Source organism: Lagenorhynchus albirostris, chromosome 15 (assembly GCF_949774975.1).
Source record: "Lagenorhynchus albirostris chromosome 15, mLagAlb1.1, whole genome shotgun sequence".
In the NCBI taxonomy this organism is placed as follows: domain Eukaryota; kingdom Metazoa; phylum Chordata; class Mammalia; order Artiodactyla; family Delphinidae; genus Lagenorhynchus; species Lagenorhynchus albirostris.
Genome location: NC_083109.1, coordinates 22653559 through 22675916, shown reverse-complemented (window position 1 = coordinate 22675916; position 22358 = coordinate 22653559). Strand labels below are relative to the sequence as shown.

At 44.3% G+C, this 22358-nt stretch overlaps 1 protein-coding gene across 2 annotated transcripts; it reads right to left on the bottom strand.

The window, feature by feature from the left end:
• Positions 1-1673: 1673 nt before the first annotated feature.
• Positions 1674-18036, bottom strand: DSN1 (DSN1 component of MIS12 kinetochore complex). 2 transcript variants are annotated; one of them, XM_060124342.1, is made up of 11 exons: positions 17890-18036; positions 16134-16176; positions 15590-15916; positions 13188-13261; positions 12468-12540; positions 10546-10633; positions 6293-6352; positions 5818-5892; positions 4144-4291; positions 3187-3274; positions 1674-2609 (listed from the first exon to the last, which is right to left on the bottom strand). In XM_060124342.1, the coding sequence occupies exons 2-11, from the start codon at positions 16159-16161 to the stop codon at positions 2506-2508; spliced, it is 1065 nt and encodes a 354-aa protein (XP_059980325.1). In that variant the 5' UTR covers positions 16162-16176; positions 17890-18036; the 3' UTR covers positions 1674-2505. The 2 variants fall into 2 exon arrangements, with proteins under 2 accessions (XP_059980325.1, XP_059980324.1); XM_060124341.1 differs by having other exon boundaries at positions 17743-18026.
• Between the last annotated feature and the right edge of the window lie 4322 nt (positions 18037-22358).

Sequence of the window (22358 nt, the reverse complement as noted above, 5' to 3'; positions counted from 1 at the left end):
TATTATGATTTGTGTTTATTTGTTAACATTTACTGAGTGCCACATGGGGTCTAGTTGACCCTCCACTCCTATATATATGTTCTTGGTTAGATTATTAAGCCCCTCCATGCCTGAGTTCCTCATCTATAATGACAGAAATAGAAGTTATCTCATAAAGTTGGGTCTGTATGTGTATAGAATACTCAGAGCTTATTAAATATTCTTTTTCTGTGCTCTATCTTGCATAGCTATTGAAGACACAAAAACATACTTCCTATACTTGGGCTTAAACAAATTCTTATCAACAAAAGATGTAATACGATGCAGTAGATAAAATGGGGCTGGGGAGGTACAATCACCTTTGGAGAGAGGTGATCTCTCCCCATTTCACAGAAAGGAAATTGAGGATAAGGATGAAGATTCACTCCAAATTCTACACTCTTTCCACTATACTATTCTGCTTCTGAGAGAAGGCAATTCACACCACTCCTCTGATTCTTAAAAGCTTTCCTCGGGTCTGTCCAGTTTCCTTTCTTGCTCTACTCTGGACAATATTATCTACTCTTAAGGCTTTAATAACTGGGTATCAGTAACTTCCAAATTTTATTTCTAGTCCAGGTTTTCCTACCCAGTTTTCCACCTGTATATCCAACAGTTCTAGTTGACATGTTTGGCATCCCAAACTGAACTGCAAGCTTTCCCATCTCATTATCTGCTCTATTACCCACCCCCTCCATCATATTCATACCACTGTTCTAAACTTACATTATTTAATCTAACCCTTATAGCATCCCTGTGATATAGATTCTATCATTCCCTCAACCTTACAAATAAGAGGTTAAATAACTTTTTCTCGGTCAGTTAATACGTGGCAGTTAGGCGTTTGTAACACGTAGGTGACACGCCTGCTATGTTCCAGACACTGTGGACGACTCCCCACTCATCCATTGCCAACTCCCAGCACAGGTTGTCATTCCCCACCTGATGACTACAATAGCCCAACTGGTTTCTCACACCCACACATACTTGCTTCTGTCTGTTCTCCAAACAGCAACTGGAGTGATTTTTTTTGGCTGCTGCCGTGTGGCATGCAAAATCTTAATTCCCTGACCAGGGACTGAACCCACGCCCCCCTGCAGTGGAAGTGCAGAGTCTTAACCACTGGACCACCAGGGAAGTCCCTGATCTTTTAAAAATAAAGCTCTGACCCTTTCTCTCTCTCTCTCAAAACCTTCCAATGACTTTCGATTATCTTTGTCTCACGTGGCTCTTACACTTTTCTCTCTCGCCTCAGACCTTTGTAAATGCTGCTCCTTTTACCTCAAATAACTGCCCTATTTAACTCCTTTCTCCTTCCCAAGTTAACGAAAACATCACTTCTGTGGAAAAGGGCTCTCTTCTTGTTCCGTGTCTTCTTGTTCCCTTGTCCCCACTAGACTGTGAGCATCATGAAAGGAGGTCCTAGGTCTGTTTTTGTTCTTTGCTCTCTTCCCAGTTCCTGCAACTGTGTGTGGCATACAGCAGGGGCTCTGCAAATCTATGGAAGAATAAGGAATGTAGGTCAAAGCAAGGAGATATCACCTCTCACTAACTGGTGCTTAGGCGAAGGCTTAAGACTTAGGATAATGACTGGGTATTTACGTGAAATGGATTTTGTCCTAATAGGAGGATCAGAGAATAAGAGACACCAACAATAAATTAGTTGGTGTTTTACTGGTAGTTAATGCTGAGGCATATCTCCACACTACTGTTCACTTCCAGATCCTGGCAAAGAATCCTATTTTCTGCTGAGCCTTCCCTGCCTTTTCATTTTTTTATACACTCAAAATATACACAGAGACAAGGGAAAGCTTTTAAGTATGCGCCATCTTATACCGCAGATTATTAACAAACATGGAGAACAATAAAAAGAGGTACTTAACCCCTTCTTGCCATGAATCCAGGATTTAGGATGTCGACTCACTATTAAAAGCTAAAGCACACTACAGACATCAGGATACAGAGAATGAGTGGAACCTCCTTCAATCTGGACATGTTGTGATGTGATTTATGTATCCACACGATGCTAGCAATGCTCACAACTCCTCTACCTAAAATCACCTTCGAAGCCACACTAGGCGTCAGTCTCATTCCCTTTACAACCAGAACGACCCCTAAAATGTTTGTTGGATTCGGCCCTGAATGACTTCGCGTTGTTTCAAAACCTGAAAAACATCTTCACAAGAGGAAGGTTTCTGATCACGAAGGACGTTTAAAAGAATGGGCCACTAGTTCTGAAGGTCATTCCAAAGCAGAAGTCTCAAGCATTTTGCACATTCGTGGAAAAAGTTTCTATATGACATTCTTTCAGATGCATTAATTCCATCATTTTAAGAAAAAAATCGAAGTGCTTTATAGTCAGCCAGTTATCTTCAAAGGCAACAGGGCAGATGTCACAGCTTAGCCCGTTGTGCAGTTGCCGTGCACTGGGGCACTCTTCCTGTTTCTCTCCTCTGGAGCGTCCTGTGGCAGAAAAGCTGCATAAGGTCACTGACAAGATTTAGAGCAACGTGTGCTAGGTTGCTTCCGCAGCTGAAGCTTGAGCAGTTTTCGAGCTGGTGAAGGATCTAATTGTTGTGTGCTTCTCTTCCCTGCAGAGAAAAGGAGCCACAAAATAAACTTCAATTGAATTCAAACACCATTTATTGAAAACTTACTGTGTGGACACTGCGCCAGACACACAGAAGGGCATCCCAACAACAAATGAGAGCACACGCCCTCTACGAGACGGCAGTCTGGTAGGAAAGCCAGCTGCAACTACAACCACAATACCATCCAATGAATGATGAAATGAAGGTATGTATAGCACATAATTTAGGGCTGGAGGTGGTCAGGAAAAGTGACGGATAAGTAATGTGTCACTTAGTGGATTCTTGAAGAATGAAAAGGGAAAAAAGGAATGGGTATTTCTTAAGTCTTGGATTTACCCAAACAACACAGTTTGTGGAGATTTAATTCTCAGTTTCCTGTGCTTCTGTGGAATTTACATCTACAAATTTCCCATCAACTTTGAGTACCCACAACGTAATAGTTATTGTGAGGGGAAAAGAAACCCCACCAGATATAGGCCTTACCCTCTGAGACCATATGTTTTGAAGGGCAGTGTGCATCCGAAGGGCTATGAGACATAAAACAGTACAAGCTCTGGTCCCCTTAAGACAGGCTTACCGAGCTGTACTGACACCTTCTGGAGGCACTGGGTACTTTCCTCCATAAAGGCGTGCAGCTGCTTCATGGATCCTCGCAGTTCGTCCATCTGCAGACAAAAGACAGCTGTCAGTTGTAAGGGTCCAGGCGTCTTTGAGGCTCCTCAAACATGTCAGGCGAGCTCCTGCTCAGCTTTGCTTTTGCTGTTCTTTCAACCTGGAATGCTTATGCCAGACTTCCCCACTCCACTCTTCTCCACACCGCTCCATGCCCCAGCAGGCTGACCTGCACAACCTCCAACAAGATCCCATGTCCTCTGGTTTCTGGGTGGGCTTGGCCAAGAGGGAGCCAAGTGCGAGGGAGCTGAATGAGGTCAGGGTATTTTACCCAGGCCTGCTTCCAGAAGGGTCATCTCGAGTTAGCTGTGTCTCTCAACTGAACGTCATGGCTCTCTCAAAGCATCCCACTCACTATATGACTCCCTGCCAGGTGCCACAGTAACTGTTCCTCCCTCCAGCCGACAGGTAACAGCTCAGCTGCCCCTAAGCCCCAGATTACTTTTGGTTTCCTGAAACCCACACTTTTGTACTTAGCCCCTCTGTAAACAGACTCTCCTTGAATTATCCTATATCAAATGCCATGTGCTTCCTGTTAATACTTGGGTTGATACACTACTATTCTCCAAAATGTCCTCATGGATCATTCCTCATTTCTTTCAAGTCTTATTAAAGTAGAACCTTAGCAGGACCTTCAACCCCTCTATATAGCAACCTACAGCCCTCCTTCCACCTGATTTATTAACACTTATCACCATTTATTCGTTTCTTTTCTTCCATTGTCTCTCCATGTTTCCCCAAGGTAGAGCTGAATATACTCTTATCTCATCTAATTACGCACATTCTCCACGTCTTTTAATTTCCAAGGATGACAAGGTAGCAAAGCTGGATAACTCAACAAAAGAAACATGACCCAACTTACCACCAACTCCATACAATCAAAGACTTTATTCTGGTTCTGTAATATTTTCTGGTAGTCAGGCTTTGTATTAAGAACTTCACTCTGGGAAGACCCAAGATATGCTGTAGGTTCCACTTCAACTTCAGTATTTTTGGTTTCAGTTGATCCTCTAAACACAAAACAAAAGAGCTTTCAAATAATTTTACAATCATTTTCTGGGGAAAACAGTAAAGATTACCTAGGGAAAAACCTCCTAGAAGGCTTTATTAACCTCAATCAATATTCTTACACCCTGTACTGAAAGTACAGGCTCTCTAACTAACAGGAGATTCTGAGATCATTATCCAATATTAATATTTTTATACCCCTGGACTCCAGGAAATGCTAGAAGGTTAGCTGACTCCACCTAACAGTAAGGTCCATTTACAAAAAGGACTACACTTGGGGTAAAGCCAAAGCCTGCTATCCTGAAGTCAACGTCTATAATCTTTTACCAAAGAGATGCTGGCCCACTTCAATTATCTAAAGTAGCTGAATATAGGGAATTCCCTCGAGGTCCAGTGGTTAGGACTCCGGGCTTTCATGGCCGAGGGTGTGGGTTTGATCCCTGGCTGGGGAACTAATGTCTTGCAAGCTGCACGGTGTGTGGCCAAAAAACCCCAACCACAAACTGAATATACTGGACAATTCATGAAAACTGACGATGACTCTTTAGTAACAGTGACTACAAGGTACTGAGTGCTTACTGGGTGCCAGACACAGCTAAGCACTTTCCATTTAACCTTGTTTAACCCTCATAATAACCCAACGAGGTATGAACTAATATTATCCCCATTTTCAAATGAGGCACTTCAGATCGCCCAAGGTCACAGAAGTAAGGAGTAGTCAGGATTTGAATAGACAGTCTGCTTCCAGAAGCATTCCTCTTAACTATTAAGCTATGCCCCATCAAAAGTTTTTATTCTGAAACTGCCATCTTATACATTATCTATCTTCATAAATGGAACATTTAAAGGGTGAAGAAAGTAACTAATAACCATCAATGCTGAGATTGGGGGCGTTTCTCCAACTGTGTTCCTCAAAGCACGTCTCTAACAGGCCGCTTCTGCAATTACTATTTTGGCTAATGTTTTATAGTTCCATTTCTAGCTAAGATTCTGTTTGGGAAAAAAAGCTTAAAATCACTGGTTTGGATGGTAAAATGAAATCAAAATCTAGCACTTACCCATTTTCTTATGCCTTCAAGACCCAGACAAAGATCCTCTCTCTCCTACACCTCATCTTCCATTACCCATTTCATGTCTGTATCTCCATGAAGGCCTGGCCAGGGTTCTCTCCCATACCTGCAGCTCAAAGGCCATGTGCTCATTGAAGTCCCTTGATACTGTTCTTGGCCCAGCCCCAGGTTGCCAGGTACAGGCCAGAAATGTGCCTGTCTCCCCCAGGATGTGGAATGGCAGCCAAGGACACAGAACAGAGGCAATTCTGTTCTTTGACTGAAAATAGTGACAACTCTTCCTTCCCTTCCCCCTCACTCTCCATTTACAAAGTGCTAATGTACACATTACAGAGATCTGATGAGTTGATTGGCCTCTAAGAATGGGTTCATCGTTCAATTTGTGCTAAGAGAACTGAAATCAATTCAAATCAAATTCCACAAGGTTAAAGCTTCCTATTTCCTGTCACAGATTTAACCTGGATATGATCTCTTCAGCCTCCTCCTGGTAGCGCAGCAAGAGCTGATCCCAACTCTGACGTTCTAAAGAAAACCTATAGGAACAGAAAAAAATTCAGTTAATTTTTGATCATCTCACTCTGAATCACTCAGGGCAACAATAAGTGTATTAGGTGTCTACTCTGGTCCTAAGATATGAATAAAAAGGTCATAAAAGGATGAGAAAGCATGACCAATTCAGAGGCTATTAATTTAATCAAATCAAACATGAGTTCTTAATAGCAAATCCACATCTTTAGTCTCTAGACTCCATTCTATGAAACTGGCCATCAGTACAGCCCATAAAATCCCAGTGTGCAGCTGTCTAACTTCCAGTGGGGATACACTAGTATTGACACACTGAACAGGATGTTTACTATTCCTTTTTCCCAGGTTTAGTTATTTTCCCCAGATGGATTTAGATTTTTCAACAAAGGTTCACTCATTTTCACTTACTTTGTTATATATTCCTTCATCTCAGCCACTGATGTTTCCAGAGACAAATCTGGTGCTCTTCTAGAATACAGACAGGATGATGAGATTAACACAAACCTTCCAAGAGCACTTGCTATGGACACCTTACATAATTTTAATGGCAATAAAACATGTTCAGAATTTATCCTTCTTTAAAAAAAAAAACTTCTCTGAAGATTTAAATTTATTTATTTATTTAAAAAGTTTTCTTTATTTTTTTTTGGCTGCATTGGGTCTTCCTTACTGCATGCAGGCTTTCTCTAGTAGCGCTGAGCAAGGGCTTTGTTGTGGTGTGTGGGCTTCTCATTGCGGTGGCTTCTCTTGCTGCACAGCACGGGCTCTAGGCGCATGGGCTCAGTAGTTGTGGCACACGGGCTCTAGAGCACAGGCTCAGTAGTTGTGGTGCACGAGCTTAGTTGCTCCGCGGCGTGTGGGATCTTCCTGGACCAGGGCTAGAACCCGTGTCCCCTGCATTGGCAGGCGGATTCTTTTTTTTTTTTTTCGGTACGCGGGCCTCTCACTGTTGTGGCCTCTCCCGTTGCAGAGCACAGGCTCCGGATGCGCAGGCTCAGCGGCCATGGCTCACAGGCCCAGCCGCTCTGCGGCATGTGGGATCTTCCTGGACCGGGGCACGAACCCGTGTCCCCTGCATCGGCAGGCGAACTGTCAACCACTGCGCCACCAGGGAAGCCCAGCAGGCGGATTCTTAATCACTGTGCCACTAGGGAAGTCCCAGAATTTATCTTTCAACAAATATTTATTCTTGGGCTCTATTTCACTTTTGCACCAGGTAACAGCTTTCTCAGTGGGTCTCTTCATCATCTATTTCTCTCACCAATTCTAATTCGCACACAGCCAGATTAACCTTTCTTAAAATATTCCTTTAATTTTTTTCCTTGCTTAAAAATTCTGTGACCCTCCACTACATTCAGAAGAAAACCCAAAACTCCTTAACCTGGCACTTAAGGTTCACTTAAGGTTCTGGTTCTGTCCAGCTCATTAACTTTGATTCCTATTACCCTTTATCTATTTGGTCTCATATAATGCCATTCAGCATCAAACATCTGAGGGTTTCAATCTCCAAAGTTCTGTTCACGCCGTTTTTTAGCCTCTTCCCTTCCCACTAATCAAAATCTTAATATCTTTTAAGAACCAACAATACTTTTCCATATAACCATCTTGTCTTCCCACTTAAACTGAAGCTACTGGTTGGATATGTTTTACTTAAACCAATGCCTCGGCTCTGTAGGGCCATCAATCCTAAAGGAAAAGCAGGAGGCATTGAAAATGCCAAAATTTTGCAGATGTACTTGGTACTCTACCTGGCAAAAGCAAATCAGTTGTGTCACCGTTCGTGTTTTCCTACCAAGGCCTGTGAGAAACAGCCTCTATCACCTCTGGCTGACATGCAGCAGCCTGTGGCTTAAATATACTGCATTAAGTTATGGGGATATAAACCTTACTGCTGTTTCATTACCACGCAGAGGTCAAATATGAGCTAAAGAATAGCATCCTAGGGCTTCCCTGGTGGCGCAGTGGTTGAGAGTCCGCCTGCCGATGCATGAGACACGGGTTCATGCCCCGGTCCGGGAAGATCCCACATGCCGCGGAGCGGCTGGGCCCGTGAGCCATGGCCGCTGAGCCTGCGCGTCCGGAGCCTATGCTCCGCAGGGGGAGGGGCCACAACAGTGAGAGGTCCGCGTACAGTAAAAAAAAAAAAAAAAAAAAAAAAAAAAGAATAGCATCCTATGTTAATCTTCCAACGACTGGTTATGGGCAACCCAAGCGATTGTATTATAGTTTAATTAATGGAATAAGAAGGGAATAAATAGCTTCAGTGCTGCCTGACAAATGTAATTCTCTCATGGTAAGATACGCACAGTGAAAAACAATAAAGGAGTGCTGATGGAAAAAATATATATATATACTGTATTAAAAGAGAAGCTATGTTGAACTAAAGTATTTTTCATTTCCTGAGTAGTTATGTTAATTCTAAGGATCCACAGAAAGGTAGACCTTTGTGAAGTCAAAAGTGTAAGCCCAAGTTACATGATGTGTTACAGGCTGTGGGTAGAGGGGTGGGTGCTGCCCCTGAAGAGGAACGACCAGTTTGGGGGTGCGACTGCAAAATTTCTCCTAATATTCTTGCTTGCCAACAGCTAAAGAACATAAATTTATCTCCAACTTGCATGGCTAGTGAAGATCTGAAGAGCACTTTTCCTCTCAGCTTTCCATGGCTGGCTCCTTCTCACCATCCAGGTCTTATAGGTCTCAGTGCAAAGGTCAAATCACTAGAGGACTTCTCTGAACACTCTAGCTAAAGGTGCCCACCCCTCAAGTCACTCTCATATTTACTGACTTCTTAGATTATCACTATCTGAAATCATTATTTTCTATGTATTTGTTTGACTGTCTCTCCTATTACAATGTATATGAAGAGAGATCTTATTTGATTATTTACCACTATTTATCTCCAGCTTCTAGAAGAGCCTGGTACATAGGAGATGCTAGATGAATGTTTGTTGAGTGCATGAACAACTGTCTAGTTAAAATAAAAAGTTTTATTTCTCCAAGGAAGACATACATACAGATGGCCAACAGGCACATGAAAAGATGCTCAACATCGCTAATTATTAGAGAAATGCAAATCAAAACTACAATGAAGTATCACCTCATACCCATCAGAATGGCCATCATTAAAAAGTCTACAGGGAGTTCCCTGGTCTCCTAGTGGTTAGGATTCCAGATTTTCACTGCCGTGGCCTGGGTTCAATCCCTGGTTGGGGAACTGAGATCTCACAAGCCGCGTGGTGAGAAAAAAAAGTCTACAAATAATAAATGCTGTGGAAAAAGGGGAACCCTCCTAACACTGTTGGTGGGAATGTAAGTTGGTGCAGCTACTATGCAGAACAGTATGGAAGTTCCTTAGAAAACTAAAAATAGAATTACCATATGATCCAGCAACCCCACTCCTGGGCATATGTCCAGAAAAGATGAAAACTCTAATTCAAATAGATACATGCATCCCAATGTTCATAGCAGCATTATACAATAGCCAAGACATGGAACCAACCTAAGTGTCCATCAACAGGTGAATAAAGATGTGGCATATGTGTGTACACACACACACACACACACACACACACACACACACACACACACACACACACACACACACACACACACACACACTGGAGTATTACTCAGCCATAAAAAATAATGAAATAATGCTATTTGCAGCAACATGGATGGACCCAGAGATTATTATACTAAGTAAGTCAGACAAAGAAAGACAAATTCCATATGATATCACTTATACATGGAAACTAAAATACAACACAAATGACTTATTTACAGAACAGAAACAGACTCACAGACATAGAAAACAAACTTATGGGGGACTCCCCTGGTGGTCCATTGGTAAAGAATCCGCCTTACAATGCAGGGGACGCGGGTTTGATCCCTGTCAGGGAACTAAGATTCCACATGCCGCAGGGCAACTAAGCCCACGCACCACAACTACTGAGCCTGCACGCCCCGGAGCCTGTGCACCACAACTAGAGAAGAGAAAACCTGCACAATTAGAGAGAAACCAACACGCTGCAATGAAAGATCCTGCATGCCTCAACGAAGGTCCTGCGTGCTGCAACTAAGACCCAACACAGCCAAAAATAAATAAAAATAAATAAATAATAAAGATAAAAATCTTTAAAAAAGAAAAAATAAAAAAAACTTATGGTTACCAAAGGGGAAAGGGGGTGGGGAGAGATAAATTAGGAGTTTGGGATTAGCAGATACAAACTAGTGTATATAAAATAGATAAACAACAAGGTCCTACTGTATAGCACAGGGAACAACATTCAATATCCTGTAATAAACCATAATGGAAAAGAATATATGTATATGTAGCTGAATCACTTTGCTGTACACCAGAAACTAATACAACATTGTAAATCAACTGTCCTTTAATTAAAAATTTTTTAGGGACTTCCCTGGTGGTCCAGTGGCTAAGACTCTGCAACCCCAATGAAGGGGGCCCGGGTTCGATCCCTGGTCAGGGAACTAGATCCCGCATGCCGCAACGAAGATCCACACACGGCAACAAAGATCCCGCGTGCCGCAACTGAGACCCAGTGTGGCCAAATAAATAAATATGTTTAAAAAAATTTTTTAAATAAATAAATAGAAAGTCCTAATTCAATTATAATTTTGGACAGAAGAGGAATTGCTCTTACCCTTCTGAATCTTCAAAACATTTTTGTAGAGTTCCATCACTTTCCAGTCTGTCTGCAAAATGTTTCAATTCTTCAGAAAGAGAAGATGCTAGAGAGAATAGAATAAAATTTTATGTTATAAAATAAAGAGAATACAAATTTTCACAGTGAGCTGCTGACAAAGATATAACGTACTTAATGTGGTCCCAGCTCTACGGTCCCCTGTTACATTCTCACCCATTTAAAAAAGTGGTATAAATATGCAGGAAGATTTTATCTTTTCTCTTTGGATAGGTATAGATAAAATGAAAGACAACTCCTCTTTATAACATTTATAATAGTGTTTTTTACACTTGACTGGTGAAAAAGCAGTTAAAAAGATGTATCTGGGGCTTCCCTGGTGGCGCAGTGGTTGAGAGTCCGCCTGCCGATGCAGGGGACACGGGTTTGTGCCCCGGTCTGGGAAGATCCCACATGCCGCGGAGCAGCTGGGCCCGTGAGCCATGGCTGCTGGGCCTGCGCGTCCGGAGCCTGTGCTCCGCAACGGGAGAGGCCACAACACTGAGAGGCCCGTGTACCGCAAAAAAAAAAAAAAAAAAAAAAAAGATGTATCTGCATGGACATTTCATTCTTTTCAAGCGATTTGATCTGCTGGCACTGGGTGGAAGAACATTACAGAAGTCAGGCAATGGGCAAGAGTGTAATGAGAAATGTTGGAGACAAATAAAGAATTATGGGCATAAGGTAAAAACAGGTCTCTGCTTAAATTTGGAATAGTTCACAATTAAATTCAGGTGAGGAATGCAGAGGGGAAAAGATATGTTAAAACAGCTATCAAAATAACCTGGGCATATCTACTCTAATTATGGTGATAGTGCAGTTCTGAGATAAATAGCTTTAACTGGCAAGTAAGTCTGAGTTCATGTATTTTCTAGGTCTTTTAAGTGGGTAACACTGAGTATTTCTGACCTGGATGATTGTGTAATGACACTGTAAGGAGAATAGCTACTTTCTGGAAAGCTGAAAACTGATTCCGGGAAAGAATATTTGTAACTTACATCACAAACAGCTAATTTCCTTAATATATAAAGAGTTCCTACAAAATCAATATAAAAGAGCCAATATCCCAATTTTTAAAAGTGAACAAAGGATATGGACAGACAATACACAGAAAATAAAGCACAAATGGCTCTCCTCTAAAAATATGAAAAAATTATTATCCTCTTCAAAAGAAAAAGAAACAGATTAAAAGTACAAAAAAATACCTTTTATCACCAATTAAATAGTAAAAAATCTAAACTTTTAGTTACAGTATAATTACACTAGCTAATTTCCAATCTAGAAATTTATCTTACTTTTACTTGAATATGTGCCAAAAGGCTTGTATAAAAAGGTATTCATTATCCATTCATTGCAACAGTAGAAGACTGAAAACAACTCTAAAAGTCCATCAGTAAAAAACTGGTTAAATCAAATATGGTACATTTATAAAATGGAGTATCATGGAGCTACTAAAATGTCAAGATGGCTCTATAAGTGTGATATAGAATTATCTGCAAGATAAATTAAGTTAAAAAAACACAAGGTAAAGAACAGTGTAGAGTGGTTTACTCATTTGATTTCAATGGATAAATGTTTAGAAATGCAATAAATCTTTCTGCAAGGATACACAAGAAGCTGGTGACTGCGGTTGCCTCTGGGAGGAAAGAACTGTGATTGGGGTCACGGTGGAAGAGAGGCTCACTTTCTTCACTTTTGGACCTTCTGAACTTCATAAACATATACTCTTATTTTTTTAATGCAACTCCCCAAAAAAGGAGGGGAGCTGGTTTTGTGAGGCAGCAGTTCCTGTAAATGGGGATCCTGAGAATGGGGCTTCAATTGACCTTCATAGAAGGTACAGACCAAGGTCAAAGCTCACTTGTCTAGTCTTAGTAACTTACCTTTGGCTCTAAAATTTTCAAGACTGAAGCCCTCAGTGCCCCTTAGGAAAGGTTCAAGTTTCTGAACAGAGAACTAAATAAAGAAAAGCATTTTCAGTACAACCAAGATTTCCCAGGCCAGTCCCGAGTTCATGTAATTTTATGATGTTTAATAAATGTGAGTAAACATGATTTAATTCTACACCTAAGATTTTTCATATAAACAAAACAAAATGAGAAAATCAAAAGGTAAGGGAAAAACTCTTTGTTGCCTAGACTATATGATTTGATTTTTGATTCAGGAAAAACAATGGTCATTTAATTCACACAAATGACTTGCTTATCTAAACTGATGTGATCACCAGTCAGCCATATAACACCAACTTAGAATGCAGTCAGACCTCAAATGACTGCTTAAACTTAGATTTGACCTCCACTCACTGTAAATTCCCATCATTTGCTGCCAGTGAGCAAAATATACTAGATCAGGGAAATCTGACTGTTAAGTGCTCAGTGACAGCAGCACCGATGGGACTGGTAGAGCCTAGTCCAGAGACAGATCAGCTCCTGGGATTAAAGCTGGCTTTTAAATTAATCCCACTAGAGAGAAATATCTTTTACCCTTAACCGATAAATCACACAGTATTTGATCTCCCTTTGGGGATGTCACAGTTAACAGTTTAAAAAAAAAAAAAGAAAAGAAAAGAAAAAGAAAGCATTTCCCAATCGTGAGACTCTCACCTGGAAACTGGAAAGCAGGAGACAGCCCAGCCGTTTGCTTTCTGCTATGTTGACACTGATGGATCTGCAGAGCTCTAACATAAAATATCACCGCATTGAAGGAGATGGATACTTAGACAGTTAGCAAAGTAAAAAAAACTGAAAAATTCCCTCCCCCTTGATGCAGTCCAACTTAAGAAAACCCAAGCAGCCTTCTCTAATTAAAGGGAGAATTCATATATAGTCACATCTAATTTGTTCAAGATCACCAAAGAATGACATTTACCCATCTGTGCATCCTAACTTTGAAAAGTTATAAGAACCTTTTATGTACTATATTAAAATCTTGTCTTGATAAACAACGTAGATTAAAAAAAATTTAACTCCTTTTATGTTTTATATTCATCATTTGAAGAAAGGAGGTGGGATTATTTCAGTATTTCTATGACAGGCACTGCAGTGTGCTTTAAATACTGTCTTGGGACTTCCCTGGCAGTCCAGTGGCTAAAGACTCCGTGCTCCCAGTGAAGGGGGCGCGGGTTTGATCCCTGGTCGGGGAAGTAAGATCCCACGTGCTGTGTGGAGCAGCCATGAATGAATGAATGAATGAATGAATACATACATACATACATACACTGTCTTAAGAATCTTCTTATAAACTATGAGCTCCATTTTACGGATGGGGAAATTGAAGCTCAGAGGGGATATAACTCGTTTGAAGCCAGAGACTGGTGGAGCCAGAATTCAACCCCAAGTCCATCACCAAAACCTGTTTTCCCACTAATACCATGCTGCCTCTCCTTAATGACCTAATGATACATTAATAGTAATTTGTTGAACACCTGCTATCTAAAAGGCATTTTATTAAATGCTATACACACCTCATTAAAACTTGAGGCAAGTATCTTATCTGGGTGAATCTTTTTTTATTTTTTTCCCCACACTGCCCGGCATGTGGGATCTTCCAAGACCAGGGATCAAACCACTGCCCCCTGCAGTGGAAGCACGGAGTCTTAACCACTGGACCGCCAGGGAAGTCCCAAGTATCTTATCAACTCCATTTGACAAAGGTTAGGTAATAGGTAACTTGCCCAAGGTCACACAGTGAGTCAGCCAGAACTGAACGGGCATTTTACATAATTATGCCACTGAATCCTCAAACAACTAGAAGACATAGATACTGTTTTTTCGATTATGTTCATTTAAAAACATCAACTATTATACAGCAAAGGAAATTTGCTTTGAGAATTGGGAGAGATACATGTCTTTTTGCCCTCCAGCTTCAGCTGGCTGTGTTTTTAAAGTTCTTTTGTGCCCTCTCTAGATTACTTCTCCTTGCTTTTAGTCATGAAAAACTGGATACCTTCTGCCTATAACCAAAGAAACTTGGCAAGTGGCTGGTAGTGACCAGGAGATAACAAATCTTATTATGCATCAGTAATTTTCTATTACACAGAACTTTAGGCCCACATGCTCTGGAACAGAGATGCAGGTTAGGGCAATCTTAGGAAACTGAAGCTTCTTGGCACGTCCATGGAGTAAAGTGCATGAGCCTAATTGTGGTGGCAATTTTCTGATATGCTACATGGCTGTTTTTACCCAGAATTCCTTCTAAACATGAGACCATCTGGAAGTGAGGTGATGTCTTTAAAATAATCACCACAGCTTAACACCTGAACTATTTCTTTACCATGTGCCAAGTACTGTGCTATATATCAACTCATTTAATTCTCACACAACCCCGTAAAATAGGTATTATTTCATCCTGTTTACTGATGAGGACCGTAAGGCAAAGGAGGTTAAGGGACCTGCTCAAGGTCACACAGCTAGTAAGGTCTTCCTGAAATGTGTTACTTTCCATATTAAATCTTGTACTTTAACGCTTACTGAGATGCTATTATTATAAATTCATACAAAATCACATTCAAATACAGCATGTCTAAAAAACTAGGTTTTTATCCTAGATATTTTTATGTGTCCTTTTATGTGAAAATATAACTGAGATATTTTCAGTTATAAAGCCTAAAATCAGGTAGCGACCCATCCACCTTCTGTTCTGCTTAAGGATATGAGGCCGAAAGCCACAGGAAGAAATCTTTACTTCTAGCAAAGGCGAATGTTGAACATTCACTTAGCAGAGGTGAGTGTTGAACAACCATAAATCAGATTTTCTGTTCATGGTATAGATTACGGTGGGTAGCTAATAACATGATATAAATAGCAATGATACTGAATACTTACTAGGTGTTTGACATCAGTACTTATAATCTTAGGATACTCCTACAGATGAGGAAACTGAAGCTCAGAGAGATTTGCTCAGTCACATAGCTAGTAAGCAGCAAAGTCAAGTCTATCTGTCTCCCATACCTCACTGCCTCTTATCTGAGCTGGAACTCCATTGTCTTATGTACATGGCACCCCACCTGTGATGCCCTGATGAAAGGGAGGCAGTGACTTCCGCCGGTTCGTTTCTTTCATACTTGCTCGCCGCCAGGATTGCCTCCTGTCTTGATGACGGGCACACTGTTCTTTGGGGGACAAATAAAGGGACCTGGACTGAAGTCCTTCCTGGTGGCTGGGATCACAACTTTCCCCCTTTTTAGGGCTAGAGCCAAGGTGAATCTGTTTCTTTGAAACGCCTTCAGTCATCTCCAGGGAGGTGGACGAATTACCACATGCTTCCGCAGGGTTGGGATCTGATTCCAATTGATGATCATGAGTCTTAGATGCCACTGGTTCCTCTTCTAGCACTTGTTATAAAAAAGTCAAAATACAGAATCAATCCCATCACAGCTAAGTATCTGTGCAAAAAAGTGGAAAAAGGAAATGTATGCCCCAGATCATGGAAACACTGAGGAAGCATCTTTGCAAATACGTGAGTAAGTGCTTTCAAGTCCACCAGGAGCCAGGAAAGTATTTAGGTAAAGCTCAGGAACCTGAACCCAAGAATGTCACTACAGTACTCACCTTCTACAATCTCTGATCTAGAAGTCATCCTGGGTGGAGAACCCTGAAAACAGGAAAAGGAGGTGATCTGTTCTCCACGTTTCAGTCCCAGTCTTGCTAGGGATTTACTACCCCAGAATCGGCCTTGTGCTCTCTAATCTCTTTGAACTGCCCCTCTTTGCCCCATGAAATTCTACCTGCCTGAGAAGGCCCAGTCCAACCCCGCCTCACCCACCTCCTCCAGAGAACATCTGCACAGCTCATCACCCCCTGTTCTCAATTTCTACAGAATTCATCTCTAGAAATACTCACCTTAACATGTAGCCCATCTTATTTCCCAATTATTTTGTGTTTAACAAGTGCCTAAGTGCATAGTTCAGTTGATGGCATTATGATCTACATGGTCTTCAAAACATGAAAAAATCACATTATCCTTGATTAATTCTAAGATCCAAAGGCCTGTTCATTCTACTTCCAACAGTCTCTACAACTCTTCCCCGTTTCCGGTTATCGATTTAGTTCAGATCTCATAATTTCTACCACTCTCCCCCACCTCCCTCAAGAATCTAACAGTCTCTCCACTAGTTTTTCCTACATGCAGCATTGCTCCTCTCCAATCCATTCTTATTTATTTTATTTATTTTACTTTTGGCCGCGCCGTTTGTGGGATCTTAGTTCCCCCGCCAGGGACTGAACCCTGGCCCTCACAGTGACAGCACGGAGTCCTAACCATCGAACCGCTGGGGAATTCCCTCCAAACCATTCTTTAGACAGCAGCAGAGATTCCTCCAGTGTACTCAACACCTTCCAGAAGCTAGTCCTAACTAGTACCCATTCCTGCTTTCTCCTGCCACTCCCATTCCATGCACCACTTTTGACTCTTTGCACACATTGCCTGTAAAGCTTATTCATCCTTCCCAATCGAGCTCAAGTGTGAAGCTTTCACACCACTTCTCTTTGACAGAGTTGGCTGCTCCGCTCCACCCCTAGGTCTCCCTAGCACTGGCTGTAAAGTCCGTTTACATGTCTGCCTCGCCGGCCAGACTGTATTTCTAGAGCCTGTTACAGACAACTAACGGATTGGAAAAGGGCAGGGACATGACTGAGGCATCTCTACATAGTCTATGCTTCCCCCACCCCCATCCCCAACAGAAATCGGTGCGTTGCGGGGTGCTTAGTAAAGAGAAATGAGTATCTGCGACGGGACAACATGGCAAAGATAACAAAACGACGAGGGGTAGGTCGAGGATCTACATCGCCCCAGTAACGACTGTATCACTCAGATGAAAGCCTGGATAATAGCAGCAATCACTGCCGCCCGCTAAGCGCTTATTACATGCCAGGACCTGTGTGTGTATGCAAACAATTTACTTGCATCACTATCCCGTTTAATCCTTTCCACAGCTCTGTAAGTACCATCATCAATTCCACGTTGCAGACAGAACTGAGGTTCAGAGGGGCAAAAGCCTGGCCCAAACTTGTTGTGCGGCCAGCCTGGAGCAGAGGCGAAATTCCAACCCCGGCCTGAGACCCACCCCCAGCCTTCAACCACTGTTCTGGAGTTTAGACCGCTGGCTCGGCAAACAGGCCCCGAGCGAGAGGCGCAGCCCGGCCTCGGGTCTCCTCTTACCCGGAGATGGCTGCAGCGCCCCCCTAGTCCCCGCTGTCGGGGGTGACGACGGGTTGGGTCTGGGCTGGGCCGAGGTGTCCGGCCCCAAAGAGGATGGCGCGCGGGTAAGCGGGGCCGCGTACAGGGAGAGGTCTGCGACTTCCTAACCTCAGAGCGACGCCCGTCCAGCCCCAAGCCTCCGTCCCCGAAAAACAAGGCCTCAGGCCACTCTCCGCGGCCCCGGAGACCGCCGCACGCCCTGCGCCAAAGCGTCTGCTCCTTCCGGGTCTCGGCCCGTTTGGCGATCCGCCGCCCGCGCCAGCCCCGCCTCCGGTGAAACTCCCGCCAGCCGAGGGCGCATGCGCCGGCGGTGGCCTCCACGGCTCGCGCAAGCGCACACGCAGAACGCCGGCTTCACTCAAGGTGCGTGCGCAAACTGGTGTTCAAGACTCTTGTTGCCCCGCCCGCTTTGTCCAAGTTCTTTCCAGCCCAGACTTTGCCATGTTACACCTCCTCAGCTACGCCACGCCCAGGGAGTCACTAACTGGGTCCCATCACACCAGCGTATCCTTTGCGCCCAGTATGCCTAGAGCCTTTCTAAGAGGGGGAACAGAGGTCCAGGGAGGTACTTGCCAAAGGAATACAGGGCATTAGCGGGTGCGCAGTGATACCTGCTCCGTCGCTAGGCCGTGGTCACCCCTCCTTTTATCTTCTTAACGCTGAAAATGTGGACCATGACTCTCACACTTTTTCCGGTCCTTTTGTAGCACGTATTCTCCCTTTGTGGTCCCTTCTATACTTGGCAAAGTTCAAGATCTCTCCTTTGTAAACTCACTGCAGGCCAGCCCCTCCCCAAACTGCTTGCCTCTCCTCTCGTCATCCCCCATTGCTTCTACTCCTTTGCTCAAGCCATTCCCTCTGCCTGGGAAGCCCTTCAAGCCTTTTGTTCTTGGCAAAATTCTCCGATTTTAAGCCTCAGCTGAGGATTCATCTCTCTCAGAGCCTTCTCTGAGGCCCCAGGCTGAAAAGCAGATTCCCCTTCTGTGCTCCCAGAAGCCCAACCTGTGCCTGGTCCACTATCCCTTGCTGGCTTGGGGGCTCCCAGATAGCAGACTGCTGCTTCAGCACCCAGCATGATGCCATCAGAATGTCCCCTTGCATGTGCAGTCCTTTGGGATCTGAAACCTCCAAGTGCTGAATTACAAGCAGTCCACAGAAACTGAAAGAAGGGTCGGTGAGCAGCAGCTGGTACGTGACTGTGGTCATCCTTCTATAGCAGCTGTGGTCCTTGGAAAAGTTTTCTGGTGGTAGGCAGAAATCTGCCTTCCTGAAATTTCCACCATGTGGTTCCAGCATGTTGGCTACCAACAGACATCTGAAAGCAGAGGTTTGCTCTTTATTCCTTGAATATCACTTTCTACAGCCCCGTTCCTTCTCTGCTCACCCTGCTCCTTCAATTACTACTCACTTGTCAATATCCCAAGAACAGAACACAGCCAGAACTGGCCCTCCTGGGGCACAGTGGGTCTACTGCTTCATGGAATCCAGACCCAGTACATCCTCTATGTCCCTTCTCTGCTTTCAGTTCTTATGTGGCTCCCTACTGTCCACAGGATGTGGACACCCCTTCCCTCCTAAGGCTCTCTGTGATCTGACCCAGCCTCTTTCATCACGCCAGTGACTTCTTTCCATTTCCCAGTTCTGCTCTTCTTTCTCCTAGGCTTTCACACATGCCGTTCCCTCCACCTGGGACATGTCCTTTCCGTCTCCTGCCTACGACACACCACCATCTCCTTCATCTGGTCCTCTCAAGCTTAGGTATCAGTTCAGATGTCCCTCTGCAGCCTTTGCTGATTCCTCCCAGCTCCCTGAGCACCCTGGGCTCCCCCTGGCCATTGACATTTGCTTTCCTGTTTTTCAGGTCCATATATTGTTATCCTCAATGCCTAGCACAGGCCTGGCTATTGTTAGGCCCTCAAAAAAGAAGAGATCTGTATAATTTTCATGTGGTTGCTGGCTTCCAAGATGGCCCCTAATGTTCCCCACTTCCTGGTCTTCATACCCTTGTATAATCCTCTCCCACAAGGAATAGGGCTAATCTGTATAAGCAATAAGATACTGCAGAAATGACAGTGTATGATTTTCAAGGCTTAGTCATAAAAGACATTGTAGCTTCTACCCTCTTTTTCCATATATCACTTGCTCTGGGGGAAGCCAGCTGCCATGTTGTGAGGATGCTCAAGCAGCCATATGGAGAGGGCCACCTGGGGAGGAACTGAGGTCTCTTGCCAACACTGACTTGCCAGGCATGAGTGAGCCACCTTGTGGATCTTCCAGCCCCAATCACGCCTTCACATGATTGCAGCCTGATTGACACTTGACTGCACCCTCAGGAGACCCTGAGTCAGAACTACTCAGCTCCCGAATTCCTGACCCACAGCATCTGTGATATAATAAACGTTTGGGGATAATTAATTCTACTGTAATAGATAATTAATCCATGTCCTTTTTTATGATAAATTTTTGAAAGTCTTTTGTAGAAAGTTTCAATTCCTTTTTTTTTTGGCCACACTGTGAGGTTTGCAGGATCCTAGTTCCCTGACCAGGGATTCAAACCCATGCCCCCTGCAGTGGATGTGCGGAGTCCTAACCAATGGAGCTCCAGGGAATTCCCTCAATTCCATTTTTGATGACTCTGCATTTATGTCTCAGTGGTCATACCACCCTTCATGGGAGACTCTGAGGTGTCAGCAGTCAGTAGCCAGGAACCCCTGGTGGCTCCTCCCAAGTGACCCCCAAACCAGCCAGCTGGCTGTGGCATTCCCAGGGCTCCTTCCTTCCCAGGCAGCTGGGTGTGGGGTAGAGTCAAGTTTTAAATCTGCTGAGCACCCCACCCACCCAAAATGAGAAATCAGAGAAGAGGCCAAGTCCATGGAAACTGTTCATATGACATACTTTATTTCCAATCTACAGCCATTAAAAACGCTTTGTAAGTTTACACTGTACAGTTATTCTCATGTCTGAAATAAGACACGGGGGCAAGGAGAGCTGGCGGATTGGACCATGGTTGTCCTAGCACCCAATCCATCCTGGGAAAGAGCCTTCTGGAGACAGGAGTGGGAAGGAGAAACAGCGGACAGGAGAGGTGGACAGTTTGGCCCAAGGATGCCCTTAGTCCCTTCCCTCCCAAAGGCCTTTCCCTGGGGAACCCTCAGGGCCCACAGCTGCAGGGTCCACACCAGGAAACCAGGATGGTCAGGAAGGGGGCTTCACAGTATTGGTGGGGTTTGGGGAGGGGGGCCAGGAGGAGGAGGAGGGACAGCTTCTGGCTCTCTTCCCCAGCCGCTGGGGGTTGGAGCTGCTTTTTGGCCTTGTCTACAAGGTGTCCCTAGAGGTGAGAGGTGAGAGGAGAAGGAGCTGGCTGGGGATTTAGGAGTCTTCCTTTGAGGAGTTGTTTCTTTCCATTTGAAGAGAAGCCATAAGCCTATGGTGAGGTTTCCAAGGGATAAACGGTCTCACGGTCTTTTGTCTCCCGCCCCCCCACCCCAGGACGCCCACCTGCTGCCCAGCTAGCACAACCCTACACAATCTCTTGTAAAACCCAGACAAGTAGGAGAAGTGGGTAGGACTGGAACCAAGCCAGGGGCAGGGAAAGGAAAAACGTATGCCTTCTGCCAGCCCTCCAGTTTCCAGGAAGAGGAGAACATAGTTTTGTTTTGCTTTGGGTAGGGGCAGGGAGGGTTCGCAATCTCTCAGGAGTCCAGATGAGGTTGGTGTTTCCTGTTCCTGGTCAGGGCCAGCCTCAGTCCCTCACCAGGCCACACTATTTGCTGGTCTAGGTCAGCAGGTGGCAAACTCCTGTGTATATCAGAATCACCTGGAGGGCTTGTTAAACCCCCCCCAGCTTGCTGGCCACCCCCGCCCCCACCCAAGGTTCTGTTCCATAGGTCTTGAGTGGGCCCAATACTTTGCATGTCTATCAAGTGCCCAGGTGTTGCTCCCGCTTCTTTGAGAACCTCCAGGCAACATCCTCAGCAACCTGGTGCCCCAAGACAGTGCCCGGGAGCTGGGCCACAGCTGGCAAGGCCCTGCCTTAGAGGCACCAAGATATCTGGGAAGCTGCCGGGCACAGACTTGTGGTGAGCCCCCTGTGCGGAGAAGTAAACTAAGGCACAGAGATCAGCGGCGGAGCTGAGAGAGGAGCCAGGATACCAGGGCCCAGTGGAGAGAGGATGGTGATGCAGGACTCCAAAACATGAGGGGTGCTCTGGGGCCCTAAGGACCATCCTTGTGCTAATCATAAAATCATACAACCAGACAAACACAGAGAAGTTAAGACATCTCCTGGGCCAGGTCTCCAGACTCCTGGCTGAGGTTCCTTTTCATGGGAGCAGTTTGAGCGGTATCAGAATGGAGAGTGACAAGGTGGCCAGGCCCTGACGACTTCGGCCCTTCAAGGATGCTTAGGGGAAACCAAAGCTCCTTTCCTTAGACCCTGGGGTCCAGGGGGCTGGTGAAGGGCAGGAAGAGAGTGGAGTAGGGCTGATGGGATACACAAGGTAGGGTCCAAGAAGAGTGCAGGAGGGGCGGGGAAGAGCCCTGGGCAGGCGACTCAGGCCCAGCATCATGTCACCAGT